The 19584-nt window shown below is 43.1% G+C and overlaps 2 protein-coding genes across 3 annotated transcripts; one reads left to right on the top strand and one right to left on the bottom strand.

Moving 5' to 3' along the window:
- The first annotated feature begins 22 nt into the window (after positions 1-22).
- LOC139351369 (rho family-interacting cell polarization regulator 1-like) lies at positions 23-12508 on the top strand. Its single transcript, XM_070993270.1, has 17 exons — positions 23-191; positions 2769-2856; positions 2974-3107; positions 3246-3324; positions 3473-3496; positions 3625-3678; positions 4312-4461; positions 5406-5469; positions 5563-5606; positions 5691-5816; positions 6368-6516; positions 6632-6740; positions 8637-9260; positions 9349-9593; positions 10126-10213; positions 10300-10405; positions 10505-12508. The coding sequence occupies exons 3-17, from the start codon at positions 3016-3018 to the stop codon at positions 10573-10575; spliced, it is 2025 nt and encodes a 674-aa protein (XP_070849371.1). The 5' UTR covers positions 23-191; positions 2769-2856; positions 2974-3015; the 3' UTR covers positions 10576-12508.
- Positions 12509-12582: 74 nt separating this feature from the next.
- On the bottom strand, positions 12583-19582 carry vrk3 (VRK serine/threonine kinase 3). Of its 2 annotated transcripts, none has more exons than XM_070993395.1 (16): positions 19522-19582; positions 18486-18691; positions 18236-18394; positions 17884-18006; positions 17653-17784; positions 16976-17122; positions 16533-16576; positions 16263-16329; positions 15303-15387; positions 15087-15189; positions 14874-14966; positions 14632-14764; positions 14170-14287; positions 14036-14094; positions 13781-13917; positions 12583-13092 (listed from the first exon to the last, which is right to left on the bottom strand). In XM_070993395.1, exons 2-15 carry the CDS (start codon positions 18688-18690, stop codon positions 13781-13783), a joined length of 1605 nt encoding a protein of 534 aa, XP_070849496.1. In that variant the 5' UTR covers position 18691; positions 19522-19582; the 3' UTR covers positions 12583-13092. The 2 variants fall into 2 exon arrangements, with proteins under 2 accessions (XP_070849496.1, XP_070849575.1); XM_070993474.1 differs by having other exon boundaries at positions 18800-19566.
- Between the last annotated feature and the right edge of the window lie 2 nt (positions 19583-19584).

The raw sequence follows: 19584 nt of genomic DNA, 5'->3' as shown, positions 1-19584 counted from the left end.
ATAATGAAAACCTACAACCGGAAGTTGTGTCTGGTAACTGCTGCTGACTTGATTGTGGACACAAAAAACTGCGAAATCAAGGAGAGGGACAGCGCCCAGAATAACTCTAAACCTCTGCTAACTGTGTGGAGCATCGCGTTGGAAATGAGACAGCGGTCCTGTTCTCCGGGTTGTGGGACATTAAAACAGAGGTAGGGGTCTGCTGCTTTTCTCGCCAAGGTCACAACGAGAAGCCCGTTAAATTTTTCTCTAACGTTACATGGACACGAGTCCGTCCGACGTGAAGTTGCTTTCCTGCGATGTTGTGGAAATAAAATGCGCCAGCTCTCTGTCTGACTGAATCCCCCGTTTTTCCAGCTGCTTTTCGGTGTTAGTTGTGAGTTGGTGGACCGACACTTTCGGGGGACGAGGGCGTTGGGGGTCCTGGCGTGGACGGGAGTGGACTTTCTGTGGCCTGTGATGAGGCTGGGGTGGGATATGTGCGGAATACAAAATCTGGCACGACACCGTGTCCTAAGTTTGCTGACGGAGCTCCGTCTTTTGCCGCTGCTTGAAGTAAAGAGCACGGCCGCGATGTGAGTGTGTTTATCCGACTCAGTGGCCTGCTGCCGCCGGGTTAGGCTAATCCACTAATCTGGAATATAAGTGGCTGCATTGTATTGTAACACCATTACCCCTTATCCTCCTCCTCCTCCTCCTCCTCCTCTTCCTCCTCACACACACACTCGGACCCTCAAAGTAACGCTGGTCTAACGGGGTGTGAGCTACATGTTTATCTGCACCGGAGCTCTGAATCCAAGTACTACAACTACTTTGTAGAAATCTTTGGTGCTGAAATGATTAGTCGATTAGTGGCTGAAGTGATCGGCAGGGGACTAATCACTTCCAGTAATGATTATGATTCATCTCTAGACTTCACACACATGAATTTCCTTTTCCTCATTCTGTGTTATAAAACACTCAGCGCTGGGTTTTCGGTAATGGGTAAGAAAACCATCACTTTTGGCTGATGCACGCTGTGATGTCCAGTGTCATTCTAGCAGGTTTTCAGTCCACCAGCAGAAAATTCATCGCCAACTAGTTTGATAATTGGATAATCAGGTCATTTGTCAAGGAGAAATGTCAAAGTTTCACCAATTCCAGCTTTCTGAATGTGAAGATTTGCTGCCTTTGTCCCTTTGAAACCACTGTAGGTTCAATCTCACTCCATCTACTGAAATGGATGGTATTTACTTGTTTGTGACAATCTATAAACAACACAATCGATGTAGTGATTCATCGCATAATGAAAGTAACCATCAGCTGCAGCTCTGTTCAGTAAACATGGTAAATGATTGATGAATTTGTCAGAATGAATAAATGATTATGAGATTGTCGTAGGTCTAAAGTACTTCAACAAGCCTATATGTGCTTGTGCATGCAGTGAGTGTGCTGAAAGGCTTTTTTGAACAAAACTCCAGTCTTGTGAGGTGATTGGAAACAGGGTCCTCTTTGTTCACTCTGCTCTGTGGAGAGGATTAATCTAGCTAATGACCTGTAATGTAAGGAAAGGGATATAAACACATCTGACGGAGAGGAAACTGGACGACTGGTGTTCATAATTATCAATATTACTGACATCTGCCGAGCATTGGTGTGGGCTTCAGGTGTTGACGTGTGTAACATCTCTGTTGTTATGTGTGTATCAACATGATGACTTTGCACTTTCATAGCCATGCCCACCTCAGGACCAGAGTCCTGCCTGTGTTCTTTGGTCATGTTTGGCAAAAAGTGGTTGGTGGTGCATCTTACCAGTAAAGGCCCTCTGGTGTGGTGCCTTTCTTTGCCATGTTCTAACCCCAAGCAACTCCTGTTAATCCTCTCAGTGTGCTCCTAAAGATCAGCGCTTTAACTGGACCCCCGGCCTGGTGCACCCCGAGCCCACGTCCTCACTGTGTGGCAGGAGACCGCAGAAAACCAGCAGGGTGTCTACAGCTTTCTCTCATGTCAGCGATGTTGTTCCTAATGTGGCTTTGATCATATAAAACTACAATCTGTGTGTTTTCCACCTCTGCTACTCCAACAGGTGGAACATTCGGTCCTGACTCTTACAGTGGGGCTCATTTCTCTCCTGGTTTTCAGTATAGTGTAAGACAATGGAGAGCAGATGTCAGTTGCTCCGTCCTGTGTGTTAGTGTAGGTTTGTCTCCTGCTTGACAGATTTAGTGTGGTTTAAGGCTGTAATCTCTTTTGTGACTAGATTAGCTCAGGCACGACCCTCTCCTCCCATGGTTTCCCCTGCCTGTGGCATCACACTAATCTGCACGTTTAATGGCTGAGCTCAGAGTAGAAAACGGGTCAATTTTTACACCCTCGCTCACAGTTTTATATTCTTGGGCCAAACTTCTGTGTAGAATTTCCTGTGTAGAGTCAGCCACGAGACTTCCTGTGCTCTGGTGTTGGATGTGGAGGGGGGTGGAGAAGTAGGGAAGGAAGGGCAAGAGAAGCAAAAGCAGACTGTACTCCCTGCTGTTGTCAGTGGTGGCCACTGTGGTTGCTGCATGCATGTTGCTTGGCTTCTCGGACTCTCAGAGAAACACTGTGGCCAGACTGAGGAAGTGAAAGAGTGGTTTCGACCTCCTCAACCTAAATTTTGATCCAGTGGCCTCTGTAGTTATCAGTGTCCTTGATAATCACAGAGCAGGAGTAAAAACCCTGTCAGGTAGGGTGAGGTATGAGGTGAAGAGGGACAGTTTTGCCTCTAATGTCTCCCTTTTGCATAATTACAGGACATGTTCTTCGGTTTGCTAAAGCCACAGTGCTACACTCAACTGTCCAGACATGCTACAGTAGTGACAATCTCTCTCCACCCAGCAGGTTAGCAGAACTCTTTCTGCCTCTCTGTCCTTCAGCTTTCCTTGAATAAACGGAGATAGTCATGAAGGCCTTATCAGAAATTATCCCATGTTCTCCCTCTGCCTCTCTCTCCCTCAGCACTGTTTGATCCAAGAGAAACGTGCCTTGTAAGGAAGCAGGATGTTCACAGGCTCCACCAAACTGCCACCCACTAAAACCCCCCAGCCTGAGCGGCTGGATGAAGTGTACGCTGCCTTACGCAGAGGCTTACAGTGAGTAAACACATCTCAGGCACTGTTTGTATTGATTCCAGTGGACGGTCGCCAGGCGCACTATCACTGAATATGCAGATTCGACTGCTATTGAGTCTTAAAATGACAAAGTAATGGCAATGGGATTGTTGTTGTCAGGTCGTACCTGCAGGTGCACCAGCTGGAGCTGGACAGTCTGGGTCAGCAGATCAGAGAAAACAAGAGGAACGGCCGTTTGGTGAGAGCTCACACAGTCAAACCAGTCACACCAGTATAGACTCTCATTCATGACTATGCTGGCTGCTTTCGTCTCCAGTCCTCAGTCACGATGTTAATTTGATACTTTGTGATGCTAAATGTTTTTATTCATGTTGTTTGCTTTGCAGGGGTCTTTGTATGAGCAGGATAAGGTGAGTTTCATTCACACCTGTTGTATACAGTGATTGCAGGACATTGAAACTGCATGAAGAGAGACTGAGATTTTCTGCCTTAGCTTGTCAAGTTTAATCATTTGTTTCGGTTTTGTTTTGTTTCCTAGCAAGTGAAAGCCATAGAGAGGTTTATGCGCCGCTTGGAATTCCACCTGAGTAAGGTGTGTACTGTATGTATGTATGTATGTATGTATGTATTTTCATTTAAAGAGTCAAAATTTTGTTCCAAAACATTGGAAAGGAGTATGTGTGACGTTAAAGCTGTCATTCGTGCTGACAGACCCAAAGAGAAGTGTTCCCTGACTCTGTTGAGCTTTTTACTGTTTTTCAGCTCTTTGTTTTGGTTTTTAATGCCTTCACTCTCACTGCCCTCAGTAACTTGTTCCCAGCTGCAGCTGGCAGCTATTTATAAGTTTAAAAAAAGCTGTGATGTGTTGGTAGAGACCTCAACAGAGTGATTGTTTGACTGAACTTTGTTAGATGGATGTAAACATGACTCAAGACAGATGAATACTAATGTTGCTTCATGTGTACTGGATGTGTAAATAGGTAGCTGTTTGCTAACATGTGTGCCATAACAACTTTGTGAGGCAATATTATGTGAATGCTGTTGACAGCTTCTTCCAGTTGCTGAAAGACATGACTTGAATTATTACACAAAAATGATGATTTTTCATAGAATACCAAAGGCTCTAAATCAAAGTGAATTCATGACAATATCCATTTTCAGTCTCTCCAGATGAGAATTTAACATTGCATCCATTTGTTGATATGTGTAACCTTTGCTTTTCCAGGTTGAGGAGCTGTACGATGCTTATTGTATACAGCGGCGGCTGCGTGACGGAGCAAGTAAGATGGTGGCGGCTTTCAACTCCGCCACCGGCAGTAGGGAGGCCAGAGAGAGCCTAAGTGAAGCCAACAAGGGCTACAGGGAATGTACAGAGGTAAGTGACTGACCTGAGGTCGATCTACAGATTCACACCTGGTGTTGAAATGCCGTCTGTTTCCAGATACGTTACCTGGACAATAAACCGTCAGATCTGGTCTTTGTCTGGTATTTTGAATGCGTTCTCGTCCCTGGAGCTAAACCTGGATGTGAGTAAGTTGAGGTGCCAGCAAAGCAGCACCAGACTCCCTGAAAAGATGTCGGAGGTTTGCGAGTTGTTGCGTTAGGGGAAATTTTTTAACTTTGTGAAATGCTGTCTACAAAAAAATTCCTTTCTGTATAAAAAATATACTGTGTCAGTTTTTCCGTGTGTGTTGCAGCACGGCGCGTAGGCTACTCTGTGACTACACAAAGTACACAGTGTGTCTTGTCAACTGCAGATCAGCTGCACAGATGAGTGTTCACATGTCGCACACAGTTATTTCTTACCGTGTATAAAATTGCTTTCATTTTTCATGCAGTTCTGCTGAATGAGGTATCTTCTGGTGCTTTCGTGGCACAGAATAGACGTATAATCAGTAATTAGAGGCGTCTTTCAGCCTTCCTGCTTGCTCGCTTTATAAATTTCAAAAACAACCTGTATTTTTATGTTAGCTAAAAATAGATATATGTATGTTGTGCAGCTTGTGGATGCCAACACACTGTACACCTACATGTACCTAAGATCCAATCACATTGTGAGCCAGAATACCTACAGATATGATCAAGCAGAGCCGATCATATCCTGATCGCAGTATTTTACTCTGGACGACGTGTCTGAATGCAGAAGGCGTTGTTTTTATAGGTGTCAATGGAGTCGATGTGTTTGTATGTTTCAGCACTGGGTGTGGCTCTCACATCAGTTTAGCTAAAAATAGATGTCAGATTATGGACTGTACATGCTAATGTTATAACAAATCACGTCGACATAATTTAAATCCGTTCTTGTGTCTGTGTCTGCAGCACATGTGCTCACTTGAGAGCGAATTAGAAAGCCAGATGGGAGAATTTCATGTCAAGATGAAGGGTGAGTCACTGCGTACACTCATGTGATTTCCTATTTGCTCGACTCTGTAATTCTCAAGTTCTCATTTTTTCTTGCCCATTTTGGATGTTACAGGCCTTGCTGGCTTTGCACGGTTGTGTGCTGGTGACCAGTATGAGGTAAGAAACACCAAAACAAGCGCATACACTCATAGTTTGACAGAGTGTCCACTGCATCACTTCAGCTGTTTTTGGCCCCATTAGGTCTTAATGCGTTATGGGCGGCAACGCTGGAGGCTACGAGGCCGCGTGGAAGTCAGCAACAAGCAGATATGGGACAGTGAAGAGTACATCTTTCTGCCTCTCGTCACAGAACTGCTGTCAATCAAGGTAATGGGATCATCCTTTAAAGGATGAGGCTGGGGTTATTCCCAACATTTCTTATTGTAAAGAAATCCCATGAAAAGGCTAAAACCAACAATGTCTGACTTACCAAACCTGTCTGTGGCACTCAGCTCCAAGTCAATTGGTTCCTACTCAAGACATCTTCAAAAACACTCACTAATGCATAGTTACATTTAAAATGAGTCTAAATAATTTCCTAAAAGAGCTGCAAGTTAATACATATTTGATCCTTCAGTGCATATTTGCAGCAGCAGGAAGCTGTATGTAAACCACAGTGTGCATGTTCGTTGTGAAGAAACATCTCTTTGTTTTGGACTACAGTGGAGGTCTGTGAAACTGAGAAATAAGCCACACAGATCACACTTACTACTAAAATTCATTGTTGGTTTTTGTTTTTTGTTTACGAAGGTTCCCAGCCTTTAACTCACAACATGCATCCTCACGAAAGCTGCCAGCTCTAGCTAATTGTGACATTGTCAAACATCCACTGTCCCTGCCTGTCCTCATCTCTCTGAGGTTTGATTTTGGTTGTCAAGGTGACGGAGCTGAAGAGCCTGGCCAATCACGTGGTGGTGGGCAGTGTGTCCTGCGAAATGCTCGACCTGTTCTGCCCTCTTCCCCAGACGCTCGCCGTGGATATCAATGACCTCGGGACGGTGAAGCTGAACTTGGAGGTCACCTGGAGGTACTGAGACCTGCAGCCCACACCACCTCTTTTTTAACACTTTTAATGTTTATTCAGGCGGCTTTTGCTGTTTCTCACTCTTTGTCATGTTTTTTTTCCCCTCCTCCTTTTTCAGTCCATTTGATAAGGATGACCAGACATCATCCACCAGTACTGTTTCCAAACGGCTGCTGTCCAATCAGAGTCCTCCTGACACGCCCTCTATGCGGGAGCAGGTGTTTTATGTGAGTCAGCATTTTCCACTGACAGCAACTCCATCACACCTGCTCTGTTACACCCATAGACAGTATAATAAGTGGAAGGAGCTTCATGCCAATGCGGGTTCCTTTAAACCTGCATTCTTTCTGATGGCCAGCAGGGGGCCGGTTGCAAAAAGAAATCTGATTGTATGTACGTGTGAGAGACAATGACAGCACTTTAATACCTCAGTAAACATGCTTCAAAACAGCAGTCCACAAAGCACCTTCAACTATTTATTATACAGTCTATGATCATAGAATTACAATTAATGGTTTAGACACTCTCTCTACATATATAGACATTGTATATTTGCCATTTATCTTACTTATGGCTGTTATTACTGTCATTTCACTGGCTTGTTCTATTTCAGCTGCTTCCCAACTGCTTTGTCTGTAGCGCTAGCACTGATGTGTGTGAGGACATTCACAAAGGACTGTGTGTTAGGACATGTGCAGGTGGGAGTGGTGTGCCTAATGCACAGAGAACGAATGGTAGCGGTAGTGGGACGTGTGACAGCAGCAGCAGCATGTATGAGCGGACCTGTGGCCCTTGTAGCTGTTTAATAGTGGTTGAGTAGAGCTCCAATCTGTCCCTCCTCTTCTTCACCTCGCGTGAAGAGCGTGCCTCGCTGTGGGCCCAGACAGAGCCGCTTGCTGGTGGAGGCATTCCACGACGTCACGACAGGCAGGACGCCATCCTTACGTTGTGAATTCAGCCGCACAGCTCCCCGCTTCACCTCCGTACAGTCGGTGTGTTGGGACGTAGTTGTACTTTAATTTGTAGTGACCAAAGTGAAAAAAATTCAGCATCCTAATAGAAAAAGTCTGATCATGTTCTGAATGTAATCTCAGTCACAGTCAGGCAGAGTATTATTGTCTTTACTTCTGTTTTTCATTCTTTATTCTAAAACCCTGATTCCAAAAAAGTTGGGATGTAGTGTGAAACATAAACAAAACAGAATCCTTTTTGACATACACTCAATTCATGCAGCAACATGTTTCAAACAAGTTGGGACAGGAGAAACTAAAGACTGGGAAAAACACCTGTTTGGAACATTCCACAGGTAAACAGGCTCATCGGTAACAGGTCTGTCAGTCTGTATGATTATATTCTGTTTTTACACAGAGTCCCATGTTTTTTGGAATTGGGTTTGTAAAGCAACAGAGGGCAGATAGTGCTGTATATATGATAATATACTGTTTACACGACTGTTAATTGTGTAAAAAAGAAATCAAGAAAATGAAAAAAGTTGGTGATCATTGGTGTTTTAACAATTACAAATAATGACTCTGCAGAGCCCAAAAGGAAATATTAACATTGCTCACATATCGTAGTCCTTTAACAAATAGCAAAATCTGAACATGTAAAAATCTGTGTTCAGCTCATAAACAAAATATTACAGTGATGAAATCAGAGTTGCTGTCAGTAGACAGAGAGGATTGATTAATCCAGTGGTTCTTAGTAGTATTCCACTTTTTTCCAAGCATTTACAGTTCAACGTAAAATGATTCTAAATGAATGTTACTGCATTAAAGTAACAAATTACTGTAGTGCAGGTGGTGCAGGGTTTGTAGACACAGAAGACAGTAAACCTGTTAGCGTGATTTTTTTACCAGCCAGAAATCTGCTCAGTGCTCTTCACATGTCATTTATAAATAATAAATATATATCTAGATGTTTTTCACCTCAGTTGTTTCCCATTTGTTGCCCCTATGACACACATTTTGAGGACCACTGGATTATGCATGTTGTTTTTCTGGCTGTGATCTGATAACCAACCTGCGCTCAAAGCCTGCAGTCATGTCCTGTATGTCAACGTAGCAGTGATAATTTGGTGGCGTCCTCATCTGTCGCCTCTCTGTGTCTCGTTCCCGTTCTAGTCTCTGCTGAAGCGACAGGGAGAGATGGAGAACGGGACGGTCTGGTCCAACTCCTCTGAATCCTCTGATGACTCCTCCAGTCCGGCCCTGGCTCACCACGCTCAGAGGCTGACGGCCTCCAACATGCTGCAAACCACTCTCACCCCTCAGCTGTCGTTCACGCTGCACAAGTCCAGCGCGTCGACGCCGTCGCTCTCCTCCAACCAAGAGGAGGATGAGACAGAAGCCGGCGAGGTTTTCTCTCAGGCAGATGCGGTGCCCAACGGCCATCTGCAAACTTCCTGCTCTCACAGCCAAACCGGCGAGAGTAGTCCAGACTGTACTGTGACTGACAGGGCGTCTGTCCAATCAGCTGACCTCTCGGAGACCTCAGGAGACCTGAGCTGCTCGTACCCTGATGTTTCCTCTGTACCTCCCGTGTCGCTGACGGAGAGACCTGATTTGGCTGAGAGCAGCATCCCACAAGTGTGTATTTCAGCGGAGGAGGTAAAAGATGATGCATCGGAGCACTCGTCCATACAGGCCGGAGCAGAGGACAGCACCACTGAAACAGCAGAGGGACACCAGGTAGAAGAGACACATCAGCCCGTTCAGGAGTCAAAACAAGCAGAGGACCCTCTGGTGGTGAGCTCCTGCATTCTCTTTTGTGTTTTTGCCAAGTTTAATGTGTCAAATGTGATATTTAAACTCCTTCGTCTGTTCTCTCTTTCAGGTTCCTTTTCCTACTTCGTCTAGTTTCACCCACGAAGTCGAGACGGCCCTTGAAAGTTTTGACTTTCTCAACTGCTCTGACCTGGACGAAGACGAGGAGGAAAAGGAAGATGAGCAACAACAATTGGAAGACGAAGGAGAGAAGGAGGAGGAGGACGGGCAACACGAAGAGAACCAAAACAAAAAGGAGGAAGAGAAAGTGGAGGAAGAGGAGAAGGATGAAGAGAAGTTTTACTCTGGAGGAAGGTCAGTGTCGTGTTTTTTCTCTCAGAACTTGGACGAAGTTGTTGGTCAGTGTTGAGCTCTAAATATTTATTACTGCCTGCTCGCTGAGCCTTTAAGTGTTTCCATTTTGAAGTGTTAAGAGTAGCTTTGCTAAAGCAAACATCTGTAGATTCCAGCTGGTTAGAGGCTTTTTGACACTGAAACAGGAACCTGTTCCTATTTAAATCTGCAGTGACTGGTGATTTCTTATCTTCTTGTATGCTCGGAGGGGCCTTTGTCTCTTTCTGCTTTTGCCACTCTGGTGGAACCATTGCACACTGTTTTGTTCTTCTACCAAACATTACTTTTTTTTGCAAACCCTTCATTGTTAACAGGACGTTCTAAGACCTGAAAGGACGAAATACTATTCAAATCTATTGTCCCCTCGGCCATCCAACTGTACTAAATCAAGCTTTTGTGGCAGGCTACTTTTAAATGGTGGTCTACATTAAGATCCCAACATGTCCATCCACCAAATTTATCACATCGATCGACTTTTTGTCTCACTCTGCAGCGACGAGGAGGCCGATGGTCTTGAGATCCTTATGGAAGCTCCAGAAGGATTTAGGAACTCGGATGAAGATCGTTTCTCTGAGTCACAGGTAATGAAAGTTCAGTTCTTTTTGAAGCCCTTCCTGCGAGCGTGTTTATTTTGATGTGAACCAAATGGAACATTATTTTTAAAAAGGAGTCAAGTGTGGAGGACGTGCAGGATTTGGGACAGATAGAAATGCCTGAGGAGCCGGAGGAGCACAGTGAGGAGCGCAGCGAGGAAAAGGGAGATGAACAACATGGTGAGAGGCAGTTAGTAAACAGTGGCTGCTGTTGTTCATGTGACAACTCAGCTGCAGGCATGAGAGGTTTGTTTATTCGCTCTCTTTTCTATCTTTCAGGGGAGGACACATCACATGGTCAGGAGGAGCGTCCCTCGACTCCCAGCCATTTGGCCACTACTGTCTTCTAATGAGCCAGTGGAACCATAGCGAAACCATTTCTCTCACTCTGATCACTGTCTCCCTCTTGCTGGATTGGGCCTTGAGGATGTTCCACTTACTGCTCAGACAAACAACTCTTCCATTATGGCTGAGTTTGTGCACATATTTGCCTTGTTCTGACCAAGAACGATAAACCTCGTGACCGAAAGCCCCCTCCCCCCGAAAGCCCTCATTCTTTTAGCACACACTCCATCACGTTGCCTGGGTTAAGGGTCCAGTGTGTAGGATTTAGGGGATCTATTGGCAGACATAGAAATTCGTATTCAGTTATGTTTTCATTAGTGTGTAATCTGTTTTTGTTACCTTCGAATGAGCTCGTTATATCTACAGAGGGAGCGGGTCTTCTTCCACAGAGTGCGTCATGTTGCAACGGCATTTTTCTACAGTAGCCTAGAATGGACAAACCAAACACTGGTTCTAGAAAGCGCCTTTTGCATTTCCAACTGGAAATCCAACTGGTGGCCTGCAAAAGCAAAGCCTGCCATCCATCCAGAAAACGTGCATTAGAAGCTAGAGGCTTCACTTCGGTTTATTTTCTTTGGCCAATTGTTGCACTGAGTGTCAAAGTGAGTATTTTTGTTTGCTGGGATCCTGAAGAGGAGTTTTCTTGAGATCAGGACTCATTCATTGGTAGTTAAACTGTGGGTTTGTACTGAGAACTGACTGCCTCCTTGGTGGAGGTCTGAGAGTGTTTTCTAGTGAAGTATCTAGATATCATTGTGGAGTTCCCATATTTGAAAATGAAAATATTGAGTCCAGCCAGCACAGTGTCTGCTTAGAAAAATGCGGGCCCTCGGACAAATCCCATTGATGACCCTTGTCCCACATGCTTGGAAAGGGAGGGGTGAGTAGAGGAGTATTCAGTTGGTAGCAGTGTGCAGCCTCCCTCTTAGATACCACTAAATCCTACACACTGCATCCTTTAAGTGGGATACCACTGAGTTTACACTTTCATTAACTGTTCCTGTCGTGTGAAAATTCAGTGTCCAAAACCATTTCAGGAACAGCTGAAAGCAGCCTTGTTTTTGGCTTTATTACAGTGCATTTATGAAGTAATCTAATCCTTTTTTATAAGTTCAAGTTGGTTGGCAAACAATCACAAAGTTGCATTACAAGGTTTGAAAAACGATCAGTATTTGTGGATATGAAACGACATTATGATTTTCAGTGTTAAATCAGTGTACAGCTCAGAGCCCTTTCACTGTTGGTAGGAGGGGGAAAAGACTTCATGAGCATGTGATGTTTGTGTTGAACATTTGTATCGCCGTGCTGTGGACATGAAGTCATTCCCAAACCAGGAATGTGTCCTGAAAACCAACAGGATCTTTTCATTTTAGGCATCAGACACAGTTCATGAGAACATGAAGTGCAGAAGTGACATCAACCTTCAAAACCATACCAGGAAGAGAGGTATTATTAGGAAAGAGTATAAACACTTGAAGGATGGGAGTCAAACACTCTGTGGTCCATAAAAACAATCTGCAGTGTAAAACTATATTTAAACCTGCATGTGTAGCTGCCTCACACTGCCAGCATGTCTGTATAAAAAGCTCAACAGTTTAAGTGTGTAAGCTAGGCTCCTGTGCAAGGACGCCATTGGGTCTGTAGCTGTGTACAAAAGCTGCCTCATGGGGGCGCTATAGTCTTTCAGCATCATGCTTTATGTTCTACAAAAGCCTCGTCATTCAGAAAGTGCCTCAAGTGACAGAGAAGTAAGGTTTTCAATGCCAAGACCAGGAGAGATCAGGCAAAAGATAACAGCGTTTATTTTCTGAATTACTTTAAGAGTGTGCACAATAAGAGATATTTACTGTTTCATATAAAGAATTGTATATGTCTTGAAATGTTAAAATGTTTATGTTCAGAAATGTTTAAACTTTATAAAGGTTTCTTTAAAATGAACACGGCTGTTGTGTTGAATTAATCAGCATGTGTCAGACTGAGAGACTACAACATGACAAGAGCACAAAACATTTGCTGAAGGCAATTTTAGTGGGAAATACAGCAATTTTATTAAAGCAAATGAACTATGTGTACACACACTAAAGGGTTGTGGAGTCCACATTTTCAGGAAATGTTCAGCAACAATAATTTTGTGTCATAGCGGTTTTAAGAAATTGATAAATTAATTAAAAACATTTGGAACAAGTAATCAGTTAAAATACCTAAAACCAGACAAAGTGTAGAAGAACACGGTCTCATTGAACTGATAGTGTCCATGTCACAAAACTGAGCATCAGAACTTAAGAACTCACCTCCCTCTCATTCATGTCACCCTTTGTAATGCTAAACCCCTCAGTGCCATTTTTCTCCAACAAACCACAACAATATCACGATTGATTGAAACAATGATCCCAAACAAAACCCATTAACCTGCTGTGAGTGTCACAAACTGATCTACAACACTCTGCTTTCAGTGCAATAAAACACCAAAGATAAAACAAACTAAGAAACAGTCCATCTTCTGCCTTCTTTGTTCCATATCTCTGAAAATGAAACGCAGTATTACATTTGAATATTATCACACATAAGTGTTTAATTTCAGCATAGACACAGTGTGATGTTTAGGGTTCTGGGTGTAATTTCCACTGTGGGTGAGAGCGACGTGTCTCAGATTTCTTATAATGGTAACGTGTTTAACACACAAACTGTCATTAACAGAAACCTTAGACATGCCCACCCCCACCCCCCAGTGGAAATTACATGCATATGAAACCAAGCCTTGGTGTGTGTGTGTGTGTGTGTGTAAAACTGGGTGTTGAAGTTATTTGGATTCATTGTGTCTCCTGTTTTCGAGTCAGGACTGAAGCTGGGATCAGTGTGTTTCCAGCACTAAGCACATCTTCCACCTCCAACATTAATTAATTCATCAGTGATGAGCCTATTAGAACAATCAGCTGCAGACCCAAAGCTCTCTGGACATGAGAATACAGATGTTCACGATATAATGTCAACTGAATTATTTGTGTCTCAAACACATGTTGCTTACACCCCAAACTTCTGGTACTGTAAAATCTGTCTTTCATGTAAAAGTGAAGCTGCAGGAGGAGCATCTGTAAATGTGCTATTTAAGTTCACAACAGCTCTGGGTCACAATGTCTCCTAACAATGCCTGCTGCTGACCAGACACCCAGGTGCATGTTGATGCATGCTGCATGTTGCTTCTGCCCTCACCTAAAAACTGAGCAGCTTCTCCGGTGACCCCCCGAGCTGCAGCAAAGTGCCAGAGAGTCCGGCCTTCAGCGCGGAGTAGTCTGGCTGCTCAGAGTACTGCAGACTCATCACTGTGGCCAGGTAGGTTTGAAATGCACCTAAAACGTCACAGTCACACACACACACACACACACACACACACACACACACACACTCAGCAAAGTGCATCCGTATAATCACACACTTGTTTTATGGTAAATAAACATTTTAACTCACTGGAAACTCTCTTCTTCCCAAAGCAGTGACTTAACAATGCAGGAACGTCCTCCATGTACCTACAAAGAGAGTTTTTGAGTCATTTGCATTTTCTTTGCATTGTCAGACTAATCTGATGATGAATGCTGTCTCACCTCCGTTTCTGTGTGGCTATCTGGTCTGGGTGAGTAAGGACAGTCCACGGCAGCGTCCCTGTGTGCCAGCGCAGCATGCAGTAACCCAGAGACTGCAGGTCGCTGCGTCGAGACGGAGCTGAAAGGAGAACACACACCAGATTAACCTTCATAAAACATCACAATGCTACCCTCAGATGTACATACCACATTGCTGTTGTTGTCGTTGTTTACATGGTCAAACAAGTCAAATGCTGAAAGAACCTTTTATACCAAAGAATATCACAACCAGCTTCACATGAAAAGTCTTATTATGTGAAGCCTGATGGCTGTGCAGACAGATGGACCGTGGGAGGAGTGCAGGTTTCCTCATGGAGGGAAGAAAATCAATCTGGTAGCGTTTGGTTTACAGTATCTCGTGGAGGGAAATGATTTGCTGAGGTTAGTGGAACAAGGAGTCAGTGAACCACAGCAGTGACTCACCTGCTCCCTGGTGTGCATCCAGGCTGATAAACTCCAGGGTGCCCTCGTGTGGGGTTCTGCTGGCTTCACGGTACTCTACATGCTGTCCACCAGGACAGTACCTGAAAGCATGGCAGTATCCTACTAGGTATACCTAACCACACACACAGACACGCACACACAAGCAAAGGGTGGTCAGCGTGAAACACAGTTCAGTTGTTATTGCTGACAGATTAGTGGTTGTACTTCAGAGTATTTCTCACCTGTGATTTCTGTCCTGGTTTGATGTAAATGTTTTCTGCATTAATATCAGCGTGAACATACTCGTTTGAATGGATGTACTGCAGCACATCTAACTGCAAGGACAAAGAAATGCAACCACTTACTGAGTCACAGTTCTTTACGAGTTCTGGATTGTGTATTTTTTGGTGACTAAGAATATCGTGTGAAAAACAATCTGATAAGTTTACACTCACGATTCTGCAGGCGAGCTGAAGAACAACTTTCTCTGACAGAAGCTCATCTTCCTCCTCCATGACAGACTGGAGAGACTGACCCATGCTGGGAAAAATCAGAAACCTGTATAAAAAAAGAAAGAAGAAAACATACAGCAGAAGTTAAAACAAAGTGATTTCAGATTCAGTATTCACAATAAATATTTGTAAATATTCAGAAATAAACTTTTTTTGTGCCTGTAAGAATCTGCATGAAGACCAAAGCCAGCACAGGAAGGAATCCCCAGAAAATCCATCTTGTTTTGTTTGATCCATTTGTCCACTAGAGGGAGACAAACACAGAGACAGAGTACCATGAGTCAAGTATTAGCAGAGTATGAAATGAAAGATGGATGCATTTATGTGATCACATGACAGACTGGCAGAATCCTTCTTACTGTCTATTTCACACTGTAGTTTTGGTGGTTCTGTCACCAAACTAGGATTTTTGATCAAACTGTTAGGGTTAAAATAAACAGTGAAACGTTCTTACAGCTGATAAATACTGCTGCTAGCTTTGTTTTAACAAAGTTTATTTCTCTTGCTGGCTTCATCTGGAAGCCTGGGTAACAGGTATGTATGTATGTCAACACGGGTACTTTCCCACATTAACAGGTCAAACATTGTTGTGCTTGTTTCCTGCTCTGTGTACTTCGTCAGTTCAGGTGTGAGACAGTGATGTAACAGTAATAAGCCCCATATCATTACTGTAGGCTGACAAGACCTACCTCCCTTTCATCCGCCTCTTCATTACTAACAACATGCGGTCATTTGCAGCCTAATAATAGTAATAATGCTTATAATCAGCTATTTATTCTTGAGCTCTTTGTGACACCAAAGAACCCAGATAAACACATCAGAAGGTTTAAAGAGCAGCATAAATTGTCACCAGATTTCCCCACGTTGGTCCCGATGATGCAGGATGAAAATCGCCGTAAGTGTCCAATCAAAGAGTTTCCTGTCGGTCTGTATAACTTCGAGTTCACTCGTCTTGAAAAGTTAATGTGAACAAGAAGTTTACCAAAGCTAAAACACAACAATGGATCATTTTTGTTTTCTCTTTATCTGGAGCAAATGAACCGAGCTACAGGTGTGAAAGGGCCCTCAGAGAGGTGTCAGGAGGTGCTGAACTTGAGAGGAAACACACTAAACCCTCACCTGATGCAGGTTTAGCAGCCCTCTGAAGAAAGTTCTGCTCATTGAAGATTCTTCCATCTTTAGCTCCCTGAGAGGAAGAAAGATCAGAGAAACTGAATTGATGCCACTAAACTAAAAAAGTATGAATTAAAAGAAATAAAACAAATAAAAAGAATTGATTTGTTAATGAATACACATGTGGGAAAGCAATTATGTGTGTATTTTTGGAATCTCAGTGACACATACTAATTCAGCAGTTTCTGGATGGGTGCTGAGGTGGTGTTCACTTACCAGTTTGAGGATGTGGTTTGATTCTTTAGAGTTGGATCGGAAAACTGTTTGGAAAATTGAAAAGGACAAAACATATTGGCATAAGAAGGCTCTTTTCTGCTTTTAACTCTCGCTTGTTTTTAGAGTCACATCCCCTAAACTCTGTCAGTCATCTCTTTTGTGTCTGACAAAACAACATCTACTTTAATAACTGCATGAAAACAGATTGTGTAGATCAAAGAAACTGTTAAACACACAGAACTCAGATACTGGAAACAGAGAGTTTAGTAAGAGGTTTCAATAAAACAATAAACACCATTTTTCAATTCTGATACTCTGTTCTTTATTTTTACTTATTAATTATCCTCACACTATACACTCTAACTGTCCCAGAATAATAGACAGTTTAATTGTACATTCATTTCACCTTCCACTATGTGCTCCCATGTCATGTACTGTCTCACCTTCATAGATGAGCTCTGTCGTGCTCTGACTGAGCAGTTTCCCAAGCTCCCACTTCTTGCCTGTCGTGTCCATCACCTCCTCACCTTCCTGCAGCGGCTCCACAACAGATGCATGCTTTGCCCTCTTGGCTTTGCTTTTCCCTGTAGCTGAACATGCATACAAAACATGTCTAACCAATTCTGCTGTGTGCATGATGAGAGAAAAGGCACTGTTACCACTTAAAAGAAAAGAATGATGCACAACTAGACAGTCGATATCCCTGGGTTTAAAATGACCTCAAAGAGTAAAAAACACTGTAAATAAATCTGGTTAGCTGAAAGCAAACTGATTTACAACTACATTACAATAAAACATCTCCTATTTAGAAATACATAACTATTACAATGCTCTGGCAAAAAGATGAGGATTTTTTTCAAGATGTCCTTTTAATGTGTTCATGTGTTTTTTTCTGACAGCAGACAGTGCAAAGAAAACACAAGGAGAGAGCAGGATGGATGTCACAGTTACAGGTTATGTCAGGGTGTGCAACACAGTTCCCTGGAAAGATTAACCATATTTCTCCAGTGAGCCTGATTACAAACCAAATCATAAGTCTTTTTCCTCCTCTTATTAATGATGATATTCACTTAAAAAGCTGTGAATTCATGTCATATGGCGATAGGGAGTTTTTGCTCACCTTTTAAAGGAGACCTGGAAATTGGTGCGGAAACGGAGGAAGCGACTGCCACAGGAAAGCTGTCGACCGTTGATTCCTCTGCCTTCCTTGTTGTTTTATCAGCAGGGCTGGAGAGCTTCGCCTTGCCTCTGACTGCATATGGATCCAGCCACAATCAAGATGGATGAGAGAAAAGATTATGACAGAAGAGAGACGCTGTGTTTGTGTGTGCTGTGTTGTGTTTCAGCTCACCAGATCGAGGGGATTTTGTGACAGGGGAAGAGGAAGACTTTAAAGTTGGTTCTACTGCTGCGTCGAGTTTAAAACTGACTGTGTGCTGCTTTGAAGGAGTTCCAACCAGCCCAACGCCATTATCTGTGGATAGAAATCACAGCATTTTGTTATAAAGTAAGGTGTCAGCTGTCAAATTAAACCTGCGTCACCAGTTTGTGTTGCTGGAAGTTTAAAGCTACATGTCACAAACATCTGGTTTACAGTCTCTGTGGTTACTTCTCTTATACCTCAAACTAAATGAAAACTTAAATGCAAATCTCTCATTTATAACAGCAAAGCAGAGCAGCTGCTTCCAGGGCAGCTTAATAACCTTCAGTTGTGTCATCTCTGATGTGATTCATGGAGGGCACCACGGGTGGAGTGGCATCTTTAATGTTGAATTTAACTTCTTTGTCCAAACGAAGGGAGTTACGCGTCTTTCGCAGTGCAGGACGAGCTGTAACTGGAGTGGAGGTGATACACGCATGGGCTGTAGAAAGAGAGAATATTCATTTCCCACAAAAGTTTATAAGCACACAAGGTCTAAAATCTATGAATAACACTAAGATATATTGCCTTACTGTCCGTGGGCTCATAACTTGTGCTTAAAGCAAGGCTCGTTCTAACTACTGATGCTGCTGTTCCATCCTGTTTGGATGGAGACGCCGTTGAGCTCACAGGTCCAGATTCATCAGCAGGACAGGGAAGCTTCTCCCCACATGATGGACAAAATCTGAAGCCAGGCTGCAACTTTGTCCCACACTGAGGGCAGAAATTCAAAGGCATTCTGCAAGAATAAACACACCATTTGATTAACTGAACCTCATGTCAGCCTCATGTGTAGAGTCTCTCTGGGAGTCGTCTTCTGTGTTTCCAGAGAAATACACACACATACCTGCTTTGATCCTACCCAGACTGCTCATCATGTATCATGCAGGTTTATATTTGTGTGAGTGTGCTTGTGACAACCAAGACAACCATCACTTATAAGCACTTATTAGTACTGAATACTAAGTGAGCTTGAAATGCATTAGCCAGTGTTAATCTATGTGTCAACAGCGATGATGTTCTTTATTATGGAGATAAATGTTCTAATTGTGGTTAACAATGGAAAGACCTGTCTTTCCATAACCACATCCAATTAAACGTGATGACTTTCAGCTTGAGCTTTGTTCATTTACTTTTAGTTTTTGACAGAAAAAAGTCATTCTGCTGTCATGTCGTGTTAAACTAACAGCTAGTTGTGGTAACGTTAGCCAGCTGCTATTTGTACTGTAGTGACAATATGACAAAAAAGATTCAGAGCTGGACACCTAATGAAAACCATTTGAGTTAATGGTTGTGTCTTTTTTTCTGCGTAAAGTTATTTCAACCTGTGTTTGACTTTCTGTTACAAAAAAAAAACAATGCAATGACCAAACAGCTTGACGTTAGCTAGCCAGCTAAAGAGCACTGAAGCGAAAGTTTAAAATAAAAATACAAATGGTGTGCTTTACTCTAAAGTATACGTTTTTCGGGGTTCAAGACTTGGCTTTCTGTAAAACTGCCATCTCGGTAACATATATCTTAGCAATGAATAACAAAGTTGCCAAAACAAATGGAAAATGTTTCAGATACCTTCCTACAACACTCCCACAGTTCAGGTTGTTTGGGTTTGATGGCGCTTCTTCGTCGCCGAAC

Source organism: Chaetodon trifascialis, chromosome 1 (assembly GCF_039877785.1).
Source record: "Chaetodon trifascialis isolate fChaTrf1 chromosome 1, fChaTrf1.hap1, whole genome shotgun sequence".
NCBI classification, from domain to species: domain Eukaryota; kingdom Metazoa; phylum Chordata; class Actinopteri; order Chaetodontiformes; family Chaetodontidae; genus Chaetodon; species Chaetodon trifascialis.
The sequence above is the reverse complement of the archived record's forward strand: the minus strand, read 5'-3'. Positions and strand labels throughout refer to the sequence as shown.

What these genes read in the sequence shown, in the direction of transcription:
- LOC139351369 (XM_070993270.1), top strand. Translation starts at nt 3,016, where the DNA reads ATGTTCACAGGCTCCACCAAACTGCCACCCACTAAAACCCCCCAGCCT. An exon ending in ATCGTTTCTCTGAGTCACAG is followed by an intron (nt 10,214 to 10,299) that starts GTAATGAAAGTT and finishes ATTTTTAAAAAG; the next exon opens with GAGTCAAGTGTGGAGGACGT. An exon ending in AAAGGGAGATGAACAACATG is followed by an intron (nt 10,406 to 10,504) that starts GTGAGAGGCAGT and finishes TCTATCTTTCAG; the next exon opens with GGGAGGACACATCACATGGT.
- vrk3 (XM_070993395.1), bottom strand. Translation starts at nt 18,690, where the DNA reads ATGCCTTTGAATTTCTGCCCTCAGTGTGGGACAAAGTTGCAGCCTGGC. An exon ending in AAGTTATGAGCCCACGGACA is followed by an intron (nt 18,395 to 18,485) that starts GTAAGGCAATAT and finishes CTCTTTCTACAG; the next exon opens with CCCATGCGTGTATCACCTCC. An exon ending in TGGGAAGAAGAGAGTTTCCA is followed by an intron (nt 13,918 to 14,035) that starts GTGAGTTAAAAT and finishes GTGACGTTTTAG; the next exon opens with GTGCATTTCAAACCTACCTG.